Below are 27,139 nucleotides of genomic sequence, written 5' to 3'. Positions count from 1 at the left end.
TGACAACTTGGTACATGCAAAACTTTGGCACTAATATAAACATTATGTATGAACTGAGGAATCCTGGCGGAGATCTGATCACCTCTGGATGATGATGATGTCGCAGATCAGATGACATTCTGATTGTGACAAATAATGTTGACTTCACATTAAGGCTACAATAACTTCAAAATAAATGCTCTGTTGAGCATCTATCTGCTACCCACTTGCAGGTAATTGATTTATGCTAGATGTGTGACTGTGCTGTCATGGTGATTACTTACAGTTTTGTTTAGTGAACATGTTAGCAAACGGTCGCCTATTTAGACATCTAGCCGACGCAGAGCACCATTAGCATTCATTAGGATTTGTGTTTCTGGCAGCATGATGAACTTAAGTTCAATGTTTACTCTCCTATCAGCTCTGTTCTGGTCTCCACTGACTCCTGAGGGAAATATCTGGCTCCTTAGCTGCTAAATGCTAATCCACTACGTTCACCTGCTAGTCGCTAACTTTATCCGTCTGCTATTTGATGCTGGGCAGGTAGTGTACAGTGAGCTAATCGGAAAACTGCTGCCTGCTGAGACAGAAAACGACACTGGTGAGAAAAACTTTAAGTTGCGGGCCGTAAAAAGGAAACAATTAGCTGAAAGCTGCCTCAGTAGAGCTGAGGGGAACTGCAGTCGGGTGATAATTATCTGTGGGTTTACAAACACAAAGTATTTTCATCCATTGTTAATATAAGATATTGCTGTTCCGGCTTTAAAACTGTCTCACCAGTGACGGGCTATAAACTCATCAACAGGAACCAGGAAGTTATTTCTTGACAGTTGTGAGTAGTGGACAGTAGTGGACTTCATATTTGGGCTCACTCACCAGGCCTTCACACTGCTTTTGGATGGGGTGACTGTGGGGGTTGGTTTGGATGCAGTGAACTCCACAATGGCCTCCTTGTTGGCCATGGCCAGCATCTTCCTCTGCTTCTGGGACAGTTTAGTGGGAACAGTGGAGTGCTTAATGCTGGTGCTGACACTGCAGGCAGGAGGAAAAATATGTACTGTTAGCTTAAGTGAATAACAGTCAAAAAGAAATAATGTTCACTCGTGTGGCAGTAGTGCTTTCCTTCAGACTGGGCAAATGAAGCATCACGTTTTCAGCTGTACTTTTACAGCAATTAGTCATTAATTGATTTAGTCACTGTTCATTCTTTTTTTTTTTTTTAAATAATGTCCTCGGTCAGAATAAATACAGCGGACGTCTCACACCTTCCAGGGCTTTTAGGAGTTGCTCCGAGGGTCTGCAGAGAGTTGGCCTCCATGTCCATGATGGTTCTCAGATCCAAGACTGGGGGCGGACGAGCAGGACTGCAGATTGTAACAACACAGTCACACATACTATACCGAGGACAGAGGTTCTCAACCTTTTTTCCTTAAGGGACCCCTTTTCTATCATTGAGTAAACTGATGACTCCTGACTAAGTGACATATTTTATGGATATTTCATATTATATTCAATGCATAACAATAACGGTACAGAACTACTGAACAACTGCAGGAATTGACTTGGATACATTTTGAGCAGATTATTTCCTGTGAATATTGCATCAGAGATGAATTTTACTGATATTTTTAGGAAATTGTAATATAATTCTCTGTGTGTGTCATGTATTTTTAACAATCATACATACTTAATAGGCTTCTTTTTTGACAAATTCAGTGTTTTCTTCTCCCTGATGCTTGGCTATTGTTCTATCAGCTCTTTGGTTGTTTTAACTGCATACTTTTCTAATGCAGGACGAGGCTGTTCAGCAGAGAGGGGACACTCTGTCTGTTTACATCTTAAATAATAATCCACACATTAAAAATAAAAATTTCATTTAGTTTTCTTAACAGAATGAATGAATTGCTGAGATAAAAACATTTCCCGACTCCTGCCATCACTCTCCGACTCCGTGGCAGAGACCCTCATTCACGCCTTCATCACCTCCCGTCTAGACTACTGTAATGGAGTCCTGTCCGGGGTACCCAGCAGAGCCCTGGACAGGCTCCAGTATGTCCAGAACTATGCTGCCAGGGTTCTCACCTAGGCCCTGGCAGCACATCACCCCTACACTCATCCACCTTCACTGGCTTCCAATCAAATCCCGCATCAACTATAAAGTCCTCATTCTCACATACAAATCCCTCCATGCCCTTGCCCCTCAGTACCTAACCGACCTTCTCCACCCCTACACTCCATCCCGGAAACTTCGATCCTCTGACACTGGTTTGCTCTCCACCCCCCACACCCGGCTGAGAACTTTCGGCGATAGAGCCTTCAGCGTCGCAGCCCCCGCCCTCTGGAACTCTCTCCCTCCTGAAATAAGAAAGGCTTCATCCCTGGACATTTTCAAAAAACACCTCAAACACCACCTGTTCATCAAGGCCTCTGATCTCAGCTGACTCTTCCTACACATCACTCTTTTTAATTACTTAGCTATAGTTTCTCCTCTGTGTTATTTATTAGTATGATTTTTGTGTGCCCCCTTTGTAAAGCGTCCTTGGGTTTCTGAAAGGCGCTATATAAATCAAATTTCTTATTATTATTATTTATTATTTATGAGGAGAAGAGAAAAATTAACATGATTGATAAGTCCACCTTACCAGGGAAGGACCGTGGGGATGGTTTGTGGAGCAGAGTTGGGTGGCGTTGAGAGGCAGTCCTTCAGGGAGGTCGGGGTGCTGGGTGGGGTCTTTAGTCTCTGACTGAATGCCTTCTCATCCTGCAGATGATAAACAACAATTTATCTGTCATCTGTTGTATTTCTTTAGTATTATATCCACCACTCCATGTAACATTCCTTTAATTATCTAACATGATCATACAATGGCAAATGGATAGGTTAAGTATTACTTTGTATAATATTTGTATAATGGTCCCACAGTAGGCAGCAAAAATTTCTAGCAGTAGTAGTACTTGGACTTGGACAGAGAAGTAATATATCCCTCCCAAAATAACTGCATGTGATTGCTGTGGTGATCAAACATTAACCTCGGCTCTGTCATGAAAGACGGGTGACTGCATGTCTCGGGGACTTCCCACCCCCACGTAGCTGCCCTCTGAGTCGGACGTGAGCAGCTCCTGCAGGGACTCTGTTGAGTTAGCCCTGCCTGACTTTACCAGGCATGGGGAGACCACTGAGAGAAGAGATAAGAGAGCGTGTTAGTGGAATTAGTACATATTACCTAACAAAAACAAACTGACACTTTTGAAAGGAGCTGATGTTTAAGTAGACCTGCAGCAGGGGGGCTCTGAATGATATCAGACAGAGTGTAGCCTCCTGAGCTGTCAGAGCGTCGCCTTGGTTTCTTTTTAGCCTTCATCTTGGCCTTCTTTAACAGGATTTCCCTGGAGGGAATAATGGAGTACAATCATTAGCAGATATCTATTTGGGGCTCCACATTTAAGATGTTTAAAAGGGGATTGCCAGGACTTGCAGACAGCCTGGTTAGCTCCCGCTTCCCTGAAAGGACCAGTGTGTAGGATTTAAGGAGATTTATTGGCAGAAATGGAATGTCATATTTATAACTATGTTTTCTTTAGGGTATAACACTTGATAATGAGAATCATTGTGTTTTCGTTAGCTTAGAATGAGCCCTTCATATCTTCATAGGGAGCGGATCGTCTTTATAGAGTCCGCCATGTTTCTACAATAGCGGACAAACGAAACACTGGCCCTATAGAGAGCCATTCACGTTTTTACACCACCTGAACGCCACCCGACACGCTTGGGAAGGGAGAGGTGAACGGAGGGGGATTCAGTTGGTTGCAGTCTGCAACCTCACCACTAGATGCCACTAAATCCTACACACTGCTCCTTTAACTTTAAGTCTATAGTCACAACTAAATGCTTTTTCTGGTCTGTATCCACGTGAAACGAGTAATCATCACAACAATACGAAACCCTGCACCAAATCAGAAAACAAACACAATAAGAGTCCATATGGAGATACTGAGCATTTCGGTTTGTGTACCTGCAGGAGTGATCCAGTTCTGCTTCTGGTTTGGGGCTGAACGCTGAGTCCAAATCCTCATCCTCATACACACTGAGGTCTGGGGCGCCAGGATACGGAGTGATAACCCTCCTCTGCATGGCTGGGATCTGAAATGAACACAAAAAGATCATCCGAACCTGACCCTGCACAAATTTACATCAAGATATGAGGACCAAGACTGACTTAGACTCGGTTCAATCAACTGTGCAAATGGAAATAAAAGTTAAAATACTGAAATATTCTACAAACCACATGTTGCATTGTCAATGACACAGAAAAAAATAGTAAGTATTAAGGTACCAGAAGTTGCTGCATTCAGCTGCCAGTTACACAAAAAACAAAATCACAGTTACATTAGTTTTTTCCTCAATTCACCTTTTTTTCAAGACAAAAAAGTGTCTTGTGACTACATTTACATTCTACTGAAGCAACTACTGTTTGTGAGATGGATTTCTTAAAGTCGGAGCAAAATGATGAGTATAGACCCCGCTCTGTAAACTGTAATGGTACGTGTCCACAGCCTCAGTCCTTTCCACGCTTCCCATTCATTGTCTATGTAAGCAGCCGTGGAATGCATTCTGGTAGCGTGGCGGCGCGATTCAAGAAACGGACCGTCACGTCGCTTGTTCCTAATTTGCATAAAGTTGAGGTCTAGGCTACTTTATGCAAATCGGGGGAGTCTGGTGCGACTTGTCGCCTCTGGAAACTCCCGAGGAACTTTTAAACAAAGCGTTGTTAATCCAAAATAAAGACAGATTCAGCAACTACAGGGCTTATATGTCGCATAAAATGTTTTCAGAAACACCTTTCGGTGAACTATTTTTGTGATTTAAAGTGAAGGAAGTTTCCAAATGAGCCGCCATGTTGTTTCCAGTTTGAAAGCTGGGAGCAGCAACCCACAAGGGAAAGCGTTCGTCCAATCAGGTGCCTTGTGTCTAGTGGTAGCCCAGGCGATCCCTCCCTGGACACGTACCATAAGACTGAGACCAAAATCTGACGGCTACTACTGCTGTGTTAGATACTGTTCTTTGACTTCCAAGAGGCTGTTTCACAGCATTGCATTTAATTGCAATTTCATCTTTTAAAAAAAAATCAAAGCCAAAAGACAAACAATAAGCAATAAACATTGAAGTAATGGAAGGGCTGATGCAGATTGGGATGTTTTTAGGGGTGGAGGCGAGGTGACTCACCATCCTCCTGTAGGCTGCCGAAAGCTCCACAAGCACTTCATCACTAAGAATATCCAGCGCTCTGAGGGCAACACAAAAAACGAGGGGGCAGACAGACAGACACGCACATAGAGATGAGAAAAGATATTTTTAGCTCTCTCCTGTTGAGGCAAGTACTTGTCCCACTGTATATCAGAATATCCACAACTGTAATGACTACATAGAGATACTCCGGTATGTATACTTTAGAAGTTATAAAAACACATTGTAGTACTGTAATAAATTGTTCTACAAAAAAATTAAATAATATGCTGAAATGCTCTGAACCAATTCATAAAAAGTTCAGTTTAGGTTATTTCTTGTGGTTCTCACTTTGACTCCAGCAGCGCGGCCATGTTGAGCACAATGAACTGGAGACAGGAGAGTTTAAGCTGCTCTGCGTTGTACATGGTGGAAAACTCCAGCAGCTCTGCTCCGTTTTTCAGAGTCACTGAGAAGAGCAAAGCAGGCAGCTTCATTCAGGGTTCAACAGGAAATCATTTCAAAAGAAGCAAATTGTGTCTGATAACATTTTCCGTAACTTCCATTGTGTAAAAGTGTGCTGCATTAACATCATACGCAATTTGTGGTCACAACCCTTAAAATGAAAAAAATCCGACATAAAAGAGGCTGAGCTCTGAGCTAATCGTGTTGTTTAGTTAAAAGTAAAAAGTTGAGATTTAAGAGAATAACTGATCAGATATCTCAAGAAACTGAAAAACATAAAGGAGCCTGAAGCCGCCTGTGAATAACCCCCAGAATGCATGATCACTAAACTATTTTTTGCAACCTTAACATCCATCAAATTGTAATTTTCATGACATGAATGCAGCATTATTTCAAGATAAAAGAAAACCGCTTGAGGGCAGAGTAAATGACGCTGTCTAGAAGGATAGCGGAAAAGACGAACACAGCATACAGTTCTCGGTGATGACGACCTCGCACATCTCCTTCAGTCGTGTGATTAGCAGCTGGTCGGCCACAACCAACACGTTGCAAACAAACTCCACATTCAAAGACTCTGTCGAGCAAAGAAAGATAACAATAAATCCTGTTAATACCGTTCATGCAGATTTGGCAAAACGTTTTGATTTGTGCTGTAAGTCAACATAAAATTTGAGAAGCTACCTTTAATGGTGGGAGACTCATCCGTGTAAATGTACTCGAGAATGACCTGCAGAATCTCTGAGCTGGTGGGCATCTCCAGTGCAGTGCAGGATGTGGCCTGAGGGGCGCAAGACAACATTATCATCAGTACCAGTATGGTTACGTCCACCTAATCGATTGCAAGCATTTAGACTAGAATAGGCTCGATTTCCAGTTTTGCCGGTTCAGTCCGGTGTACGAGCTTAAACCAGTTTGATTTTATGCAAACTTCAATCTGGCAAATTAAAAAGTAGCCTACATCAGCAACCAACCTCTACCGACGGCGTCACGGCGCTAAATCCAACTTGTATTGCATTAATAATGTAACCGGCTCTTCAGGTTCACCTAACTGGGTTTTATAAGAAAAGAATAAACACACACGGAGCATCCAGTTGAACATCAGCCAAAACGCTGGATTATTTCTCCTTATTTCTCCGGCGATCCCGAGGGACACAATTAACTGGGACTAACATAAAATCTGTTACAGTAATAAGCAATATGATAGCATGATTAACATAATATTATGTTTGTTTATGAACGGACTAACGGTGCCATGAAGTAGATCAAGTACAGGTCGGAGTGGGGGTCGGGGGAAAATGCGCACGGCGCACGTTATGTTAGTTTCATAAAACGTTCATGTGTTTTTCTAGGGTAAAGAGACGAGTCATGGCAGAGTTGGTCTCAAAGAAAACTGAAACTGCGCTAACATGGCATCATTTTGGATTTGAAGCCGACAAAAGAGGTGAGTCGAAAAACAAGATGAGGCCACGTTAACACTGCAGGAGTCGCTACACTCTCATTCTCTTTTAGGAGCGGCTGCTGAGTCAAGTGCAACATCTAATGGTCAAATTCGGTATACTTGTCCGGTGTTTGGGTTAATATCAAACCGGTTTGAAAATGTTTACACTGGCCCAGCCCTAATTTAGACCAGTGAAACACTGATTAATGAATAAAGCTGAAAACACACTGCTGCCTCAGCCTAACAGCGCCCCTAGGTCCAATAGGAAGCATTGCGCTGCAGCGCGTCCAGAGTATTTTTACACTTTTATTACTACTTTTACTAAAGAAAAAGATCCGAGTAACATCAGCCATTTCTTCCACCTTAGCTTTTAATCACGTGTGGACGCCCACTACTACTTTAACTTGATTTTTCACCTGAAGAGCCGATCTCCAGTGCTATGGCTCGCCAGGCAATATCTTTTTTTGCCATTGTGGGTCGTACAGCTCAGGATATTTCTCAACCTCAACAACTAGTCTCTCCTCATCCATTCATTGACACACACGAGAGACAGCTACAGCAAGAGGTGATTGAGGAGATCGGATGTCAAGCTGCCACGGGAGCAGAGAAGAAGAGCTAGGATCTAGCAAGCAGGGAGCAAGTCGAATATAAAATATATTTTTTATCAGGTGGCGGGGCTGGAAATAGGACAGTGGCGTGAAGCGAAGCGCCAGCGCGCGCCTAGCCACCACTGACGTGGGGGGGGATGTGCATAGAAAATAATAGTGGCAGTGTTTTGACGCGCACTGTTAGGCGACGGTGTGTTCTGGCCTTAAGGCTGTAAGACATAAAAACAGCATACCTCAATCCAGGGGTTTCCAAGCATACTATTGAAGTATTCTGCAGAAAAGACGGATACAAAAGTAAAAATATTTGTGACTTTCTGTAACTCCGAAACTCTAATGGCCATCAAATTTAATGTGCACTTTTATTTAAAGGGGCCAAATATATTTTTACTATTAGGGACATGAGGCACATGTGCTGATGTCTGACATACACATTTGTGCTAAATAACAACCGTGCATTTTCCATCAGTATGAATGAATGAGAATGTCTGTGTATTTGATTCATTGATGATGGGCTGACCTTACCTAGTCTCGCACAGAGGACACTTTTGTGACATGGAAACTCTTTCCCGTCTTCAGATTTCAGAGTAACATCACAAAGATAGGAGCTGTACAGACACAAAAAAGACAGATATATATATATATCAGAAAATCTACATTTTCATGACAAACTCATTATTTGCCATCTAATCTAAAGCTCCAGCTGTTATTTACATAATATTCACTCATAGACGCACCACTTTTTCTGGTAGAATTTGGGTTTGTTGCCAGTTTTCTTGTTTATAACATTGATCTTTCCACTTTCATATTTGACTCCGTCCAGTCTGTCGAGGAATAAAGAAAGCATGATTAATAACAACACATCTGATTTTGCCTTGGGGTTTAGAGCACACTTTCGGTCTCTCACCGTGCAGATAGGCCTCCCAGGCCCAGCTTTTTGGCAACACCCTGTAAGGTTTTCACAGGGTTGGCCCCTCCCTCGTTGGCCCCGGCCTTGTCACCTTTGCCTCCCTTCCCCTTCTTGCCAGGCTTGGCGCACTTGCTCTTGGCCTTGTCACCATCTCCTTTGGTTGCAGGAGGAAGGGAGCGGTACACCTCCAGGGCTGAACGACCTCTCAGGCGCAAGTCCTGCAGGCTGCTGATAAGCCTGTCCTGCTCGAAGTCCTGGCCAACACAGACAGTGGAACATGGTCTTCATGAAATAACCACAGGTCAGTCAGAAGCTCTGCTCTTCAAGGCTAATGCAAATATTTTGTATAGACTCAAGCAATAGTTTATATTTAGGGCAGTCAAAGTTAACATTATTACGCGTTAACGCAAATTCATTTTAACGCCACTAATTTCTTTAACGCATTACAGCAATTTGCCATTTTTAAGGTTATAGCAAGCTTTCGAATTTTAAAGCTAGAGTGAAGATACTGTTATCACATGAAACTTAAAAACCTAAAGAATCCATTGGTACCAACCATGTCATACTGGCTTGTCACGAAGGAGGCTAAATAACGCTCCAAACTTACTCTACATTTTGGCAAGGAAAAACTGGCATGGCCATTTTCAGAGTTACTTGACCTCTGACCTAATAAATATAGACATACATTTGCATAAAGCAGCATATTTGTCCACTTAAATCTCCTTTTTAGGTACATTTTAAACAGATAAAAAATGTGCGATTAATCGCGATTAATTATGGAAGATCATGTGATTAAATAATCGATTGACAGCGCTTTATTTATATATATATATATATATATATATTGAAGTCTTGTATATCTGGATTCTGTTACTGAGAGTTTAAATGAATAGCACTTTCTTTTTTCTATTCCCCTCACCTGGTTTTGTCCCATCAAGGCCCCTGAGACTCTGGGCCGGGCCCCGTGCACCAGCAGTTCACAGGAGTCCGTGTAGATGAAGTGCAGGACGTATTCCAGCATGTCTGCCGGGATCTTCTCCAAAATGATCAAATCGCAGCCCACGGCATCTTCGCTCTTTCTCACTTCTCCGTCGAGCTCCTCATCGACCCCGCAGCTCTCGGACATGAACTGCTTCCGGAAGAACTCGGACCTCATGGACAGGATGTACTTGTGGGCGGGGAAGGTGCGATCGCCGGCCTGAAGGGTCACATCGTGGATGCTGTCCATTTCGTCCGCCTCATCCAGAAGGCTCCGGAAGTGTTGGGAGAAGGAGGACGGAGAAATGCTGGGAATCTCATACAAGCTGGATTAAAGACACAGGACGGGCGTCATTGTACAATAATTACTCACATGATTAAAAAAAAATGAACATTTAGAACACGTACATCAAGAACCCAAACACAATACGTTTAATCTGTGACAACTGACTGGAAGAAGCTTCCATGCTGCAACACTGGCTCCATTAAAGCAGTGTATATTATCAGCAGGGAAGAGATCTAAAAATAAAGACAATTAGACGCAACCCGATAAGATTAATAGTCCACTATTTTTGCGTCATGCCCAACCGGCTAAATGTGCCAACATAACATTCTGTGGTAACTCATTATCGAGTCCCCGGGGAGATAATGCTTTTAAAGTCTTTTTTTTCTTCCCATCACCCGTTAAATGCTGATGACCCGTAGGATAGGAGGATGTTTTATATCTCATAAATATTCTTTGTTGCTCTTCAGCCATTTACTATTTAGCCATTTAAACTTTCTTAATGTTTTACCAACATACAGTATAGTTAGCAGAAAAGAAAAGTAAAAACATTCTTAAAGTGGCATTAGACAACTTTTCCCCCCTAGTGTTTCAAAGTGGTATTATTGTTGTCGCAAAGACAACCGGATCGCTTTCCATTTTCCTCAGAGCCAAGCAACTACCAACAACACAAGACCAGTGTTGCCAACTGTGTTGGTGACTTAGCGACTTTTCAGTCCCTCTTAGCGACTTTTTCGAAAAGGCAACGAGCAGCAAATTTAGCGATTTATTCAGACCATCAGGGAAAAAGCAAGAAACACCCTGTATACACAGAATGTAGTTAAGCTTCTGTTTTTGAATCCTCTGAACAGATATGCTTTATGAACACAAGTACCCAATTGAGCGCAGCATTTTCTGTGCTTCAAGGGAGGCATCCTACCTTGTTTTGGGGTCGGACTGTAGCACTCCAAAATTTCGGCCTTTAGAGTCCATGGTGACGCTGACAGCTCTGTGGACATACGGGAGTTTCTCCAAGCGGATTCGCTCATACACTGTCACAGCATCTGAATGGCCACAAACCTCCACGCTGCCCTCTAAGATAACAAGAAACATGTAAAATCAGAATCGAAATCAACATACTCTTTTAAACCTATTTTAAGAAACTGTATTGATACACGGACGTCAAGTATCGATCTTTTATTATATAAACTATTAACCTCTTAACCTCTTAACGATCCGACGGCGGGCCTGGCTGCTATTCTGTCTTTTAGAGGTTGTAGCAAGCTCAGTCTTAAAGCTGGAGTGAAGATACTGGTACCATGACATGTTAGCTTGTCGGGAAGAGCGCTTAATAAAGCTCCAAACTTACGCTAAAATTTGGTGAGGAACACCTGGCATGGTCATTTTCAAAGGGGTCCCTTGACCTCTGACCTTAAGGTATGTGAATGAAAACTCTGAGATGAGAACAGAGTGAAAACTGTATCTTATTAGATCAAACAGATGTTGATAAACTGCATAATTTGCAGCTGAAAAAAGGTAATAAATTGCAATATATTTAATTGCAACACTTATTATCGAAAAATGTTTAAAATCGCAGTGACTTAAGTATTGTGATAATATCGTATTGTGGGGCCTCTGGTGATTCCCGGCTCTACTTTTAATGTTGTTTTTCCTCTCTATTCTTATCCTTGGACACTTGTGCTGCCGTTTTATCTCTAATAAGCTTGAGTATGTTTAGTCAATACAAGTCCAATGAAAACTATTTAAAAAGTTTGAGACAATTGCATAACATTGGCCAACTTTATGATTCAATCTACCATGTTCCTAAATGCCTCACCTTTCTTCTCCCCGTACTTTTTATATTCTCCAGCCCACACGCCACTGAAGCCCTCCCCCTCCTGAGTCACAAACATCATGCCGTTCTTGCTGAGGGCGATGTCCGACATGAAAACCTGCCGCCCATACGCCCACCGGCACTGTCTCACTGAGCTGCAGGAGGACCGCCAGCAAAACACCTGACAGAGGGAGGGAAATGGAGAAGAATTTAAGGAAAGTTACACTGACAAGTCTTAGTCACCATTTTCCATCTATAGGACCCTGTATAGGCTAGCCTGCTTTGGGATTGTATAACAGTCTACAATGCACCATATAGGTTAGATAACAATAGGGGAAGTACAAATAAGAATGTCATACATTCTGCTTCAGTTTCTAAATGTTAGCACGGCCAGAGAAGTGAGATTTAAGTACAGTTTTATTATCTCATAATTGATTTAGGCCAAATTATTAAGTAAAGCTTCTCTCCACCATGTGCCTAAATAACAGTTTAGTGCACTTACCCTCCCAGCTTCATCTAATGCCAAGATGGCCACCTTTTCCCCTCCTCCCTCGTTCAGGATCTGTGGAACCACACGGTGGTCCAGATTACCACCGCTGACCAGAACCTTCCTGATGTTCAGCTGCCTGAGAGAGACCAATCAAAATCAATAATTAGAAAAAAAGAACACCAAGTGTCACATTCAAAGCATTAGTATAATATACTTTTTCAATGAATTTGTCCACCAACAGATCAAGATCTACATATCTTGGTGGAAGACACTCATTTGAACATCTTGAACATCTGCATTCAAGTAAATCCAACATTGTGTTACTGCCTTTTAAACAGACAGGCATGCACTTAGCCCCACTTTCCAACTAACAGATATTTGCAGCACTACACTATGCAAACCAAAGAAAAAGATAACATAACAGTTTCCAGTTTAGTGGGTGATTTACTATCAGTTGCCATTCAAATTAGGTCTGATTAGAATACCGGAGGTGATGCAGAACAGCCTCTGGTGGCTCGAAAAGGCTGCACATTATCAATCAATTTATGAGCATGGAAGAATATAGAGAGTAAAACCTTTTATTCTTTACAGAGATTACATCTTTTTACATTTGCCTGACAAATACCTGCACCCTTTGGCTCTGTCTGACATCACAAGATGCAGGTTTTTGTTAGTTACAAATGAATACTGTACTTTAATGAGAAATGTGCCCACTACTTCTGCAATGGGATGCTGGATATCGGAGACAACCTACTTTCAAAAACTCTATTATGGACATTCTTGCTGATACATGCAGCCGTTTCCCACCCCAATAATATTCCCTAAGATTTGTTTGTCTGCTGCAAACTGTTGTCTCTTGCATGTTTGCTTGTCTGGCTGCTGCTGTGTTGCTTTGCCTGTTTGTCCTACTGCTTGTATATGCTACTCTTGATCTGTTGTTGTATTTCCTGATGCTGTTTGTCTGCTACTGCCCGATGCTTGTGTACTAGTCTGCATATTTTTATGTTGTACTTGCTGTTAAATGTAAAGCTTGCTGTGATTGTTTGTCTTTACTACTTGCTACTCTTGTTTTGTTGTTGTATTGCCTGATAGCCTACTGTTTCTCTGGTACTGTCTGTTGATTGTGAGCCTGTCTGCATTTTTCTTTCATGTAATGCTTGTTGTGATATGAAATGTTTGTCATGTATGCCAGTGCTGTCTTTTTAACTTGTGATATTTCTATTTATCCCCTACCCCCTCCCCTGAAGAGGCTTTGTCTTTTGCCAGGCCGCCATTGTGTATTACGAGTTTGTTCTTAATTGACTTGCCTGGTTAAATAAAAGGTTTAAATAAAGGTTAAATAAAAACAAAAATCAATGCAGTATGTGTTTTGTAATTTGGTGGGTGAGACAAGCTTCAGATTGTGGTATTATGCACCAGTTTGTTCCATTTATTGCTCCGATTACACTTGGAAAATGAAATAAACTAAACTGAGGTCATGCTGATTTTGTGTGCTGTAGCAGAGTGACTGTCATGAGTCTTTTAATAAAAGGCGATTGAGTCTTGATTATTTTTGCAGTGTAACAACGAGTGGTTTAAGTTCTACTGTCCCATTCACCTTGAAGCCATTTTTTTGCACTGGTAGTCTGCCAATAGGTAGACGTCACCCTTCTCAGTCACGACTACTGTTGCTCCATCACTAGCTGCTGCCATCGCTATGGTGACATCCTTGTGGTGCAGGGCTGATACCTGCCGGGGGGCTGTCACACACTTCTCTCCATTAGGATCCAGCAAGTAACCTGGACATCAACACACAATGGAGTACAAAATATACTGTTACAAATAAATACACATTTGTACCATTCTACCAATACAACACAATCATTTAGTCATGCTTGCATGCTAAAAAAATATTAGCTTTTTCTTTATTTTTTACTCTGGCATGGTTGGTGTGCCACAGGGTGTGGGTCTCACCGTTATCTGCTCCAATTTAACACCATAACTGTTCAGTCACATTCAGTATCTGAGAAGCAGTGCCATTAACACTGGCTTTAGCTGAAATTTCAGTGAGACTTACCCAGCTGGCCTCCATTGAGTCCCATTGTGTAGACAGCCTCCCTGGTCCACAGCACGGTGTGGAACCTTCCTGCTGCAACTCCAATCACTGTCCTGCCTTTCAGCATCTTGGAGAACACCTACAAACACAGCATATCACAGGGACATTGAAACTATAGTACATACAGAATTGAAGATCTTCTAGATAAGATAATTATCAAAGTATTGGTTGTATAAAATACTAAATCAATCTCAAAAAAAGAAACTTGCATAACTTAAAACAAAGAGCAGATTGAAGAAGTCCTGGCACATTGTCATTTCATTCACAAACAACCAAAATCTCATTTGGCACATAAACAATGCTAACTACATGCACCGCAAAATGTCATCGGCCCCTTTCCGTTACCCTCCCTGCTGCCTCTCACCTGTTTTGGGACATGAGCTGAGGCAGGAGGAGGAGCCAGACCGAGCTGGTGGAAGGTGTTGAGGCCAAAAGTGTAAACGTAGCCTTCTTCTGTCAGCACCACGGTGTGGTCTTTAGCTGCCGCCACCTGGGAGCAGTGGTGGGACATCAGAGCCTCCACCATCCGAGGAACCTGTGGAGAGGAGCGAGAAGGAGAAAATAAAAATAAAAACGGTGTACAGAAACGTTAGCTCAATGATCAGCATTCAATGGTATCTATTTGGGTTTGACCAATAGAAAGGTATTGAATATTATAGAGTTTCCTCTACATTTACTCATAACAGTATCCCATGCCTGAATTTTTAGCACCCAGGCAATTCCCTGTGTATAAAATTGCCTTATTTATAAATATATGCAGTCATTCTGTCACTCCAATGGCACCGTCACAGCAGGAGCCCTGTGACTTTCTGCTCTGCTCAATTCATTTGCTGCGAGAGCTTATGTAAAAGGACAAGTCTAGTGACTATATTTTCTTATTGTCAACAAATCCCATAAAAAGGACCAAAAACAACAATGAATTGATCCTGCTAATAACTCTGTGTATCCAATGCCTGATATAGCTTATTCCTCTGTGCCGTTAGAGCTCCACTGTTGGATTGGATTCTTTAATTTTTTTCCCTGTTAAAATATTTTTTCCTCATCCGATGAGAGGCTCATACTGTAAAGGACAGAGGGTGTCGTACCCTGTACAGACTGTAAAGCCCCCTGAGGCACTTGCCTTACTCTCATCACCTATAGACCTACAAAAAGAAGCTCATTTACATTCAGACAGTATGTTCCTCTATTCAATTTCTCAATTTGACTTCATTTCCTGCAGCAGCGACTTGCATGTTAAAGAGGACCTATTATGCTTATTTTCAGGCGCATACTTGTATTTTGGGTTTCTACTAGAACATGTTTACATGCTTTAATGTTCAATGTTTATTTTTCTCATACCGGCTGTGCGGCAGCACCTCTATTCACCCTCTGTCTGAAAAGAAAAGACAGGACTTTAAGCGAGGCGTTTCAGGCAGTTCAGGAGCGGTATTTCTGTGGGGGCGAGTAACTCCCTTTAACGTGGAGTTTGTAGCTTTGCAGACCTTTTACATGCACAAAAAAACTATATAACACACTAAAGGAAAGGTAAAAAGCACAAACGCATAATGGGTCCTCCTTAAAATATATGGCCAATCTTGCCACACCAAAATAATGCCCTTATAACAAATCTCACCAGATAAGTCTGTTCATCTCCATGGCCAAGTCGTCCTCCCAGCCCATGTCCACAGGTGAACACCTGGCCTTTCTGAGACAGGAACACAGAGTGGAACTTACACAGGACCACCTACAGGGAGAAGAGAACATTAAACATGAACATAATTGCCATTTTTCAGATTTTTATTTTTATTAGTATTTTAAGTATTTTAAAGAAAAAAAAACAGAGTCTGAAGTTTGTGCTGATTAAGGCTCTTGTCATTATAATTTGGACCTCATAGCAGAGGCTGCGATGCATCTCTTTCCATGTCCCTCGGCCAAGCCCTCTTGTAGTGATAGTAAAACACTATGCCAATAAAGGCTGGGGCACAAGTGGAAAAGCAAACATCATTACTAATACATTGCAACCCTCAAGCTTTCAATAGGGCGCAGGGATGTTACCCAAAGTATCACATTGATGTGGACATTCGCACACATGCATACACACCAGTGTAGTTCATTTAATTAAAAACATGTCATTGTGGAATTAATATTTAACCTCTGGCACCTGTCGGGTTGGGCTAGGAAGACAAAGACTATACGCAGTGCCACTGGGTCATTGTGTGGTCATGAAATCAGATCCATCTGTCCCCCACTAGGCTTTATGAAATTACTCCGCATGACAAGACCTGCATGTCAGAAAAAAAACCCTCAAACATGGGGTTTCCTCTGTAAACACCAATAATACAGGGACTTGAAGCCCAGATTAATCATTTCTTAATAAGTATTCAAACCACATACATCTTAAGAGTTGATTACAATGACAACATGTCTAACACAGTCATTACTTAATCCACTGTAACTAGCATCTGGTGTGTACGCTATGCACACCACTGGGGGTAGTTGCACTGGTTCCAGTAGCTATATTAATCACACTAAGAGCATCCACATGACAAATGCATGAAACAGTAGCCAGGCTGGCACAGTCTCACAGCGTGGTTTAACCATGCACAAACCGGCTTTAACAAAGTCACAAATGAAGACTAAACATGAGAAGACAAAGCTGATCAGTCCACACCGACACACCAACTATGCCCTCTGTTTGACTCAGTCAAACAACATTACTTATAGATTCTTTTTTTCCCCTGATACTCCTGATAATGTGCCAAGGCTGTATAACCACTAACTTTGTTCATTTATGAAACGTACAATTTAAATCTCTCTAGCAAAGCCAATATTTATACATCTGTGGTTTCACCTTGATAAAGTGTGAGCCATCCTTGGAGGAAACATTTTTTTTTTTTTTTTTTACAAATGCTGATTTACCCTGAAGAGAAGATTGTGTAATACAGGCCTATGGGGAGGGAGTGTTTTGCTGGTTTACCCAGGTGGTGATCCTTATCTGGAGTACCCATGTGCATTGGCTTTTTTTTTTTTTTATGCAACACATGTTGGCACAGAGTTGAAGCATGAGGTCATTACTGGTGTGATACATGCGAGTGAAGTTTTCAGGGTAGGGAAGCCCCAATGCTGTAGGAAAACATATTACTCCCTGGAGAGCTGTTAGCCTACCTGCTTGATGTAAACCCCAGTCCTGGCAAACACATCCACAAGCTCAGGGTGCTGTCGGCTCTCCTGATTACCATGCCCGAGACTGAAATTAGTATTGTTTCCCCATGTGTATACTTCAGTTGGGTCTATAATGAGGAAGAAAACAAAATTACAAGCACGGCCACAACAACCTTGATTTAACCACTGGTCTTTTCTGCCAATAAAAAAGGCAATGCATATTTGTATAGCACATTTCAACAACAAGGCAATTCAAACTGCTTTACATAAGACGTAAAAGAACATTAAGAAAAGAAACAAAGCAATATAGAAAGACACATTCAAATAGAATTTAAAAAGGGTCAAATAAAATAGAAGATAAACATAAGCTAAAAGTGGGATCTACATCCTTTTCTATATAATGTGAAAAGTACAAATCATAAAGGCTAGAATAGCATGTGATGTAGTAGCACAGGGAGAGGTAAATCCCATGCATGTACAAGTGTGAAATACATCATTACACAGATGAGTCACCATGATGCTAATAAGCTTGGTGACTCAGAGTCAATAGTTTCTTTTCTAATATCATATTGATGTATGACAACAATGTAAATTAAAAATGTTCTTTGTAATGTGGCGTATGATGACCCTGATGAAGGCCGCAAGCCCAGACGTGTTGGGTCTCACTATAAAGTTCTTCTTTATACTACAAGTGTTGCTGGAGTTTCAACTCTTCCCACTTTTTCCCTCCTCCATGCACCTAGGAAGTAGATGAAGTTGCACCAGATATCCAAACTGAACTTAAAGAGGACCTACAGTATTATGCTTATTTTCAGGTTCATACTTGTATTTCAGGTTTCTATTAGAATATGTTTACATGCTTTAATGTTAAAAGAACGCTTTATTTTTCTCATACCGGCTGTGCTGCAGTACCGTTTTTCACCCTCTGTCTGGAACACTCTCTTTGAGCTCCTGCAACCGCAGCCCAAACACACTACCCCCATTCAAAATTAATGGGAAAACTTGCGTTTTCACCACACCGCCAGATATGGTGTGAATGCAGCCTAACTCCCTTTGGCGTGGACTCTGGGCTTTGTAACTTTGCAGACCTTTTACATGCACAAAAACTATATAACACACTAAAGAAAAGGGAAAATGCACAAAAGTATAAAAGGTCCTCCTTAAGTGCAGAAGTCATCAGCTCTCCTTACCGGTGTTTTTGAACACAACATGTGTTGGTCGGTCCTTCATAGTAAGGTCCAGGACAGAGAGACCCTCCTTATCCTGGGTGGAGAGAAGTGCTCCATGCTGAAACAATGTCAAGAAACAAAAATGTATTCAAAGTTAAGTCAAAATCTTTAAAATAATCAAGGAATAATCTTATTTTTTCCTTTTATGGCACCACAGGTTACTTTCTATATTGTTGCATTATTTGACTAATTTGGTAAATGGGACCAATTAAATGGGAACACCCTGAACAACTCGATACACATGTTTGGTGATTCATGTTAAATACATACCTTGACCAGCGATATGAGACAGTGGATATGTCCGTAGAAAGCACTGCGATGCAGAGCGGTCCAGCTGGACTCCTTATCCTTCACTGACAGGTCAGCATTCTTACTCTCCAGCAGCCACTCTAGTAGGGTCTTCTTTCCCAGTGAGGATGCCAGGTGCAGGGCTGTGCGACCAAAAGCATCCCGCAAGGTGGCCGCATTGTGGCAGTGTGAGGTCAAGAAGGCCCGCAGCTGCCCCTCAGAGCCACCCGTTAGTGCCGCTACCACCTCGTCTGCATGCCGCTGTGAGCGGCATTTGGGGGTGCAGTCCGGCAGTGCCAGACTCATCCTGACCGCCGCCAAATCTTCACAATGAACGCTCCTCTCTTTTGTGTTACAAAGTCCCTCTGACAGCCCAACACCCACAATCGCAAAAACAATACCCTCAAAAACAATACAATGCAATGTAAAAAATCAAAAACAGTCACTAAGTGTGTACTGTAACAAGAGCTGCCCTCCAAGAAGAAAAAGTACAAAAAAATGTGTGTCAACAAAAGGTCGAGATGGTTTGGAGTGCTAGAATTGTGCTTGTGTTGAGGTTCCACTGCACCCTAGCGACCCCAAAGCCTTTCTGCGACTTGTTTCAGTCCACCATTTCAACCAAGAGTTGAACACAAACTAAGGTGCTTTTAGCATATGACGATGGCATCAAGAATTCAATAAATACAAAACCTCTTGTGCTTTTTTATAAAAAATTGTACATTTGCAAAAATAGTTTTTCCTCTAAATAATTTACAAAAGGCAAAAATTTCTACAACCCTCTGACCTTCTCGTCCAGCAGTCCAACCATCAAACTTGAGGGGAAAGGCCTCCTTTCCCCCCAAAACTCTCACTGTCCTTTTCAAAACTCCATAATTGTAGAGTGAACCTGAGGAGGAAAATGTGAGAGTCATCAGTGAAAGACAATGGCTTATATTCAAACTCTGTGTACTTGCAAAATGTAAGTACAGCTATGCGTGCAGGATGCAGAAGTGAGATGAGATCCAAAACTGCAAGTGCAAAGGTCTGAGCAAGCCTGGCCTGATTACAGACTTGCAGAGCACAGATCAGCTGAGTTGACTGGTTTGATAGATAACTATTTGACAGCGCTGTGCAAATAAGGTTAAGGCAACTTTAAACTTTGCATTTGTTACACTTAATGCACACATGATGTTTATGTGAAGAGAGTGCATCAGCGTTCACAAGGGGAGTCCTTCATGTTGACTAAACAGCAGCATTATGTAACAGGAGAAGTTAGCTGAATACCATCAGCTTGCTAATGTTGGCTGCACCCCATTGAACCCCCCATTTGGGTTCTGCGTGATATAACTGCGGGTGTTGAAGCCAGTGTGAACCCATTTCTTTATTATAACAAGATAAACCATCATATGTCCCACATGTGTGACTAACCTGCTAGCAGGCTGTGCAGAAGCACTGACAGCTAGCTAGCTAGCTAGCTAGCTACTTCACCCCAGTAGCTCGTAGTGCTCCAGCTGGATAACGTTACACGTCAAGCTACATCATAATGTGCTATGTAGTTTCAATTCTGACCGCTAACTAGACACCAGCCTCGGGCAAAAGCAACTATAGATATGTATAACGTTAGGTATAACAAGTGTTGTTAGCTAGCGTTAGCTAGCTTGACTGACACATCAGCGACAGCTAGCATGGAGGGATCAGAGCTAGCCGTCAGCGGGCTGGTTGCTGGTTGCTGGTTGCTGGTTGCTAAGGGAGATTAACGTCGTATCATTTCTTACCTTCCGTTAGTTAAAGAGAAAAGAGGACATGAAGAAAGTTGCATCAACGACGTACATCCACTGTGTCATAACTGATGATAGGAGACGCTGGCAGCTTGTTTCACTGGTGCAGATGTTGACAGGACTGGACAACTGAAACCCCGCAGGTTAGGTAAAAAAAGACCTTCGGTAATATGGAGACTTGTGATTGGCCAGGGCGTGAATATCCCAGTGTCCTATTGGTTGATTTTTGGGAGCGTTTTGTAGCAGCTCAGAGTGTGCTGTTGCTGTATCTATGATGTCATAGGAAATTTAATTTATTTTTTTTATTTTAGGGTTTACATTATAAATATGATAACATTATTAAAACACATTAGAAAACAACATGATAAATTAACTTAGTTATATAAAATGCTAAATACCTTGTACATTAATGTTAAATGATACAAGAAGACAACACTTCTTGTATCATTTAAAATGTATTTACAATGCTATTCACTCTTAATTGACATTTAAATTATCACAAAATTGGCCTATATTTCAACTTACACGCAATTAGGAGCAAGAGAAGCAGACAAAGGGTTTAAAAGTTGTTTTAGAATAATTTCTGTACAAGTATGACAAACTGGGGTGGATTAATGCACAGGCTGGCCTAGGCTGCAGCCTAGGGGCCCCATGTTTGAAAGGGTCCCAGATAGGCCATATTAGTTTTAATTATTTAAATGTACTTCAGAGAAGAAGAAAAAAACACCCTTTACCCCTATTGGACCATAAGAAACATTAGAACAAAATTAAGCAGCTGATGTGGGTAGATCGGAGCCACTTCCACCCAATCAGCAATTTGGTTTTCAAATATTACGTCACTACTGGACAGAAGAGCGGTAAAATGAACAGAGCACAAAAACGAAAACCACAACGGCTGAAAGAACACCATGACCAATATCTACTAAAGAAAATCCCTAAATTGACTAGATATCTCAAAGTTTAGATAAAAGGCTGTCTCTATGTGTGTGTGTGTGTGTGTGTGTGTGTGTTTGTGTATATGAAAGTGCTTCCCAAGTGTGTTCGTGTGGGCCATGTAATATTCCTAGCATGCTTTTACACGTGGCACTAAATTACTTTTTTCCGGTAATGCTAAAAGCGTGATGAGTAAGGGTGGGGGGCCCATACAAAGAGTAACCTATAGGGCCCCTGACCACCTTAAACCGCCACTGATGACAAAATAATGGTTTGTTCCTTTAATAGAGAATAAAGATGTTCCACCCATGAGCATGCCACACCTACAGTAGACATGCGGGGGATGTTAAAAGCTGTAGATCCTCCACCAGAACATCATGTCAGTTACAATAGTTTCATACTCAACAGATAGCCTCGGGGAGGAGTATCACTTTCAGCCTGGATCCAGGTTTCAAGGAATTACTCAGATGATTGTCACACTGACCCAGGCTAAGAATAGGTAGGGGTCAAAGGAGGGTAAAGCTAAGGTTACACTAGGATCTACACCGGGGGCTTCCAAATATGACATATTGATGAGCATGCCTTCCCTCAACGTTCATGCATGAACACATCCACAGTTTTTGCTTCTCAGCAGTACAATACAGCCGACAACCACAAGGTCACCACTCAAGGCCTTTCCTAAAAAGAATACTGAATTTGACCATTCCAATATTTTCTGAAATAATAGCATGTTATTGAACCCTTGATGTTATAAAATGTTGAAGGCTCCTTTTTCATTATCATTTGGTTGAGGAAATAATTTTCAGCTGCCAAAAAGCAGTTTTGCATAATGTATTGAGAATAACTAGATCTCTCCCTTAGGACAAAACACGCAAAGTCTGGCTGGCAGGCTAAGAAGATTGTGGTCCAGCGCTGGAACTCTCCCCGTGATATTTCAGGTATTCACTGGCTCCGGAGCCTTTTTGGATATTTCTATACCTGGAACTATCATCAGCAAGAGTCAATGATGCACGACCAAACACAATTTTAATGTGGACAAACTTGATATATCTAACTCATTTCTTGGTGTTACAATAATGGTTGCAATAAAAAATAAGTGATAAAAAAAAGAATAACTCGATTTTGTATTCCTTTCACATTGGTAAGATCCAGAAGTTCCTAAACTTTTCTTTGTGCCAGTAACACTCCAATCAATTTTGATTAAACCGTAAAATCTGAGTCAGGTAACTTCATCCAAATGATTACAAGTCATCTTTCCTTTGCTCTTATTTTGAGTTTGTTGTCTATGTGGTTCTGTATTATGTCGACATACAAGCTAACATACAATAAATCTTGACAATGTCTTTTTTTCCCTGCATTCATTGAGTATGGTTTAAAGACCCATATAATCCTCAATGATGGGATTGTAACTTATCTAAATGACTACTAGTAAATGATGGGTTCGATAATGAGACATTATCAGTGGATCAATGATTGATGTGTTTCCTTTACCAGTTTTATTTTGGCTTTTCAGTTCCTTTAGGCTATGTGTGTGTGTTTTCCACACAGCCTTGTGTTGAACTTGGTTAGCCTCGATATCATATCATATGATAGGCCCAATATATCAAACCACATTCAAGGTTCAAGATTCAAGATTCAAGATGTTTATTGTCACGCCGGTTATACAAATACAATCGTGTGAAATATTTTTAGCTGGCAAGCTCCATTAAAAGAATAAATTATATTACAATAATAAAAGGAAATACTTTGTACAAGGGCATATTAAGAACATATATATATACAGTATAAGAGGCAGTGAGATAAATATGGAAGCAGAGTTGGGTACTATAAAAATATTGCACAGGCATTTTTATATATATATATATATATATATATATATTGCACATATTGTATTGATTCAAGTGTTGCATGTTTATTGCACTTTGTGAGAGAGTGTCGTATGGATTATCTATTCAAGAGTCTGATGGCCTGGGGGAAAAAACAGTTCCACATTCTGCTGGTGTGAGTCCTGGGGGTCCTGTATCTTCTACCAGAGGGCAGGAGGGAGAACAGGCTGTTGTGTTGGTGAGTGATGACACATTAGGATATGTGAAGATATCTTATTCTAGGAAATGCAATCTGAAAATATTTGTTTGTGGTTGGTAATGATTTCGTATGTGATTGCAAAAAAACATCACTTTTGTTGTAAATGTCTGATCAGAAGATATAATGTAATATATGGACCGCTGCAGCCTCATCCTAGGGTGACATCCAGTACTGGGGACGTCACTGGAGCTCCTTCAGAGACCCCTAGAGGTCCCTGGACCCCGGCACACCGGGCTCATCTCATCACTAGTATGCTACAGGTCATTTTAGGAACTAGTTGTGATTTTAACAACTAGATATTTAGCTATAAAGTTAAAATTAATATAAAAATCAGTGGAAAATTCGAATCAAAATCTGAACGAAACTTGAGAGAGTTTCTGTTCACCCCCCTTTTGCCTGAAAATGGTACGCTCCCTCCTTCCAATGGTGTGCACTGTGCTGCTGCTGGGTTTGGTCTTTCCCTCCAGACTCCCACCGTTTAGGAGAGCAGCAGGCTGGAAGTACGTAGGCTAGGAGGCTATGGAGGAGTATGGCACCTATGGGAGACAAGGAGGACTGTCTCTTTCGGAACCAGCAGCCTGAATAACTTATTTGCCTATTTTACAATCTGTATCGGACTTGATTGTTCTGCGGGGACTATAAAAGACATCGTTAAAGCCTAAAGGTTTGGAAACAGACGAGGAGGAAAAGCCTCGAAGTTTGCGAGCTTCGTCCACATCGCCTTCATGGAAACGTAGACTTCTCCTCCACCAGGATGGTTTGGGGGTAGTTATATGGAGTCTGAGTGTGAACTGGGAGCAGTTTTCGAAAGGACAAAGGCGGGAAACCCAGTGGAAAAAACTTTCCCTTTGCTGAAGAAGCAGGCGGTGAGTGGGGCTGGATTGTTGTAAAGTAATCTTTACGCACGGTCTCTGCGCACACACACACACATTGTGTACGACCCAAGATGCGCCTGTTGAGCACGTCGTGCGGATGTGACCGCGGAGAGATCCGAGGGAGAACACACATGTCCGGGATGATGCTCTTTCTGTTCCTCCTCATGGTCGTGCTGTCCTGCCACGGCTGTCCGGACAGATGCTTGTGCTTCTCACAAACTGTGAAATGCCAAAACCAGGAGTTGGACGCGATTCCGCATTCTCTACCGGCCAATACCAAATTCCTGTTCGTCACAGGAAACAACATTTCCCGTATCGACGTGGACTCTTTCCCAACACGCCTGCAGATGTTAACAGATCTCTATCTCAGTGGGAATGAGATGGAGTCTGTGGATGCAATGGTATTTGACAACTTGCCAAACCTTGTGCGGCTGGACCTCAGCAACAACAGAATCCAGAATTTCAGTGAAAGAGCTTTCCCTGAGGATAACAAAGTGCAGCTCTTGAACCTCAGCAGGTGTTTCCTCCATCAATCAATCAATCACACCTCCACAGATGTGGTCCTGAGCATCCTACAGAGTGGACACTTCCTCCAGCTGACGGTCTTGGACCTGTCCAACAATGACCTTGTGATTCTCCCAGACGACATATTCGACGGATTGCCCAACCTGGTCAACCTCAGCCTGCAGAACAGCTCCATCATCACCATCCAGAACGGGACGCTGAGGGTGCCGCCGCTGCGTGACCTTGACCTGAGGGACAACAGCCTGAGGGACCTGCCCGCCGCCACCCTGGCAGAGTTCAGCCTCAAGCCCGCCCTCTACATCCGGCTGGCGGGGAACCCGTGGCGCTGCGACTGCTTCATGGACGACATGCTGCTGTGGCTGAAGAACTCCACTCGGGTCACCGACGTGCAGAACCTGACCTGCGCCGACCCCGTGGCCCTGAGACGCCAGCCGCTCCTGCAGGTCGAGCAGTCACAGCTGAAGTGTTTAGGCGACATGGAGGGCGTGCTGGAGACCTCTTATGTGTTCCTGGGGCTGGTGCTGGCCCTGATTGGCGTTATATTCCTGCTGGTGCTCTACCTGAACAGAAAAGGCATCAAGCGATGGATGTACAACATCCGGGATGCTTGTAGGGACCACATGGAGGGGTACCATTACAGGTATGAGATAAACTCTGACCCGCGTTTGGCCAACCTGAGCATCAATTCTGATGTGTGAGCGAGGACGGGACACTGTCTGGGACCCCGCAGTGAGATATTAAAATGACTTAAACTGTTAAAATTTGCATGAAAGTCTTCCTCCCATTTCCCCTTTTTCCTCTCCATGATGCTATTCAGATTTTACATCTGTCAAAGTTCCCAATGAACCCCTCTCACGACCTCCATTCAACCTCTGCCGCATGTCCAATACAAGTTCCTGGCAGCTGTGATGTCAACTTCCGTGTAACATTGCATGGACAATGAATCATGGTCAAGGTTTTTTTTTTTTTTGGAGAGTTGCAAAGAGTGATATGTTCTATTTTTACTGTTCCTAAAGGATAAACGTATGGAGTACATTGACTGTTTAAGTGAAAGAAAACTGCTGGTCATTGCATCCTTCTCATTATGCCTCTGCTGCAGAGAAATGCTCTACTGCTTGTTTATGGGTTTGTTCTTTTTAATAATATGTGAATTTGTGATATACAGTATGCCTCTTTTGAATGATTACTGTGCACATTGCGTAGTTTTTGGATTTAGTAGGTGGATGTAATTGCTCTTTTTTTTTTTTTTTTCTTCCTGTGAAGATATTCGGCTAAATAAAATGCCTCTGGATTGCTGGTATCTGTCTCGACTGAGGACCTTTTAATCTTTAAGACTGAGGAGTGTGATCCAAAGCACAGGAGAGACACTCATTCCTGAAGACAGAGCCACAGCCAGCATGAACCATGTGACAAACACAAAATCTTACTCCAGTTGTCAACCAGTTCAACAATGCGTGAAACGTCATTTACACTATCTCTACTGCAACGGTTTAAGCGCCTTTTTTCGTTAAAGAGAACCTATTATGCTTTTGCCCTTTCCTTTAGTGTGTTTGTATAGTTTTTTGTGCACGTAAAAGGTCTGCAAAGTTATAAAACCCAAAGTCCACGCCAAAGGGACTTACTCTCCCCCACAAAACACTGCTGCCTGAAACGCTTTGATTAAAGTCCCGCCTTTTCTTCCATAACGTAGTGTTGTCACCAAGTAAGACATTTGCATAATACCTGCCTGGCGGCTAGTTTGGCACGTCCTCAAACAAAGCTAGTTAGAGTGGAGCTGGAGCGGAGTCCGAAGAGTTTGGTTTGGTTGACCAATCACAACAGAGTGGACCAGCTGACCAATCAGAGCAGACTGGGCAGGAGCTTTAACAGAGCTGTTCAGACAGAGGGTGAAAAGAGATGCTGCAGGACAGCTGGTATGAGAAAAATAAAGCGTTTTTTGAACATTTAAACATGTAAACAAGTTCTGGTAGAAACCCAATATACGTAAATAATACCCAAATAATATAAGTATGCGCCTGAAAATAAG

General features: G+C 42.1%; 2 protein-coding genes across 2 annotated transcripts in view; one reads left to right on the top strand and one right to left on the bottom strand.

Moving 5' to 3' along the window:
• Nucleotides 1-20,852, bottom strand: part of ibtk (inhibitor of Bruton agammaglobulinemia tyrosine kinase) — a 31,368-nt gene extending 10,516 nt beyond the window's left edge. Inside the window, exons 1-26 of the mRNA XM_074654703.1 lie at nt 20,693-20,852; nt 18,921-19,824; nt 18,612-18,708; nt 17,425-17,549; nt 15,893-16,003; nt 14,645-14,815; nt 14,242-14,359; nt 13,783-13,963; nt 12,198-12,321; nt 11,699-11,876; nt 10,802-10,955; nt 9,541-9,925; nt 8,619-8,875; nt 8,449-8,535; nt 8,237-8,319; nt 7,948-7,985; nt 6,350-6,446; nt 6,141-6,242; nt 5,555-5,672; nt 5,204-5,264; nt 3,993-4,120; nt 3,254-3,366; nt 3,010-3,155; nt 2,622-2,740; nt 1,245-1,343; nt 856-1,011 (exon numbers count right to left, since the gene is read on the bottom strand). Of these exons, the coding sequence (XP_074510804.1) occupies nt 856-1,011; nt 1,245-1,343; nt 2,622-2,740; nt 3,010-3,155; nt 3,254-3,366; nt 3,993-4,120; nt 5,204-5,264; nt 5,555-5,672; nt 6,141-6,242; nt 6,350-6,446; nt 7,948-7,985; nt 8,237-8,319; nt 8,449-8,535; nt 8,619-8,875; nt 9,541-9,925; nt 10,802-10,955; nt 11,699-11,876; nt 12,198-12,321; nt 13,783-13,963; nt 14,242-14,359; nt 14,645-14,815; nt 15,893-16,003; nt 17,425-17,549; nt 18,612-18,708; nt 18,921-19,244 (3,572 nt within the window). The 5' untranslated portion in view covers nt 19,245-19,824; nt 20,693-20,852. The remainder of the gene's footprint in view (nt 1-855; nt 1,012-1,244; nt 1,344-2,621; nt 2,741-3,009; nt 3,156-3,253; nt 3,367-3,992; nt 4,121-5,203; nt 5,265-5,554; nt 5,673-6,140; nt 6,243-6,349; nt 6,447-7,947; nt 7,986-8,236; nt 8,320-8,448; nt 8,536-8,618; nt 8,876-9,540; nt 9,926-10,801; nt 10,956-11,698; nt 11,877-12,197; nt 12,322-13,782; nt 13,964-14,241; nt 14,360-14,644; nt 14,816-15,892; nt 16,004-17,424; nt 17,550-18,611; nt 18,709-18,920; nt 19,825-20,692) is intronic.
• Nucleotides 20,853-24,174: 3,322 nt separating this feature from the next.
• Nucleotides 24,175-26,413, top strand: tpbg (trophoblast glycoprotein). The gene has a single exon (XM_074654702.1). It carries the CDS (start codon nt 24,660-24,662, stop codon nt 25,809-25,811), a length of 1,152 nt encoding a protein of 383 aa, XP_074510803.1. The 5' UTR covers nt 24,175-24,659; the 3' UTR covers nt 25,812-26,413.
• The last annotated feature ends 726 nt before the right edge of the window (nt 26,414-27,139 follow it).

This window comes from Sebastes fasciatus, chromosome 12 (genome assembly GCF_043250625.1).
Source record: "Sebastes fasciatus isolate fSebFas1 chromosome 12, fSebFas1.pri, whole genome shotgun sequence".
Classification (NCBI taxonomy): Eukaryota; Metazoa; Chordata; class Actinopteri; order Perciformes; family Sebastidae; genus Sebastes; species Sebastes fasciatus.
This window is presented reverse-complemented; position numbering and strand designations above follow the sequence as displayed.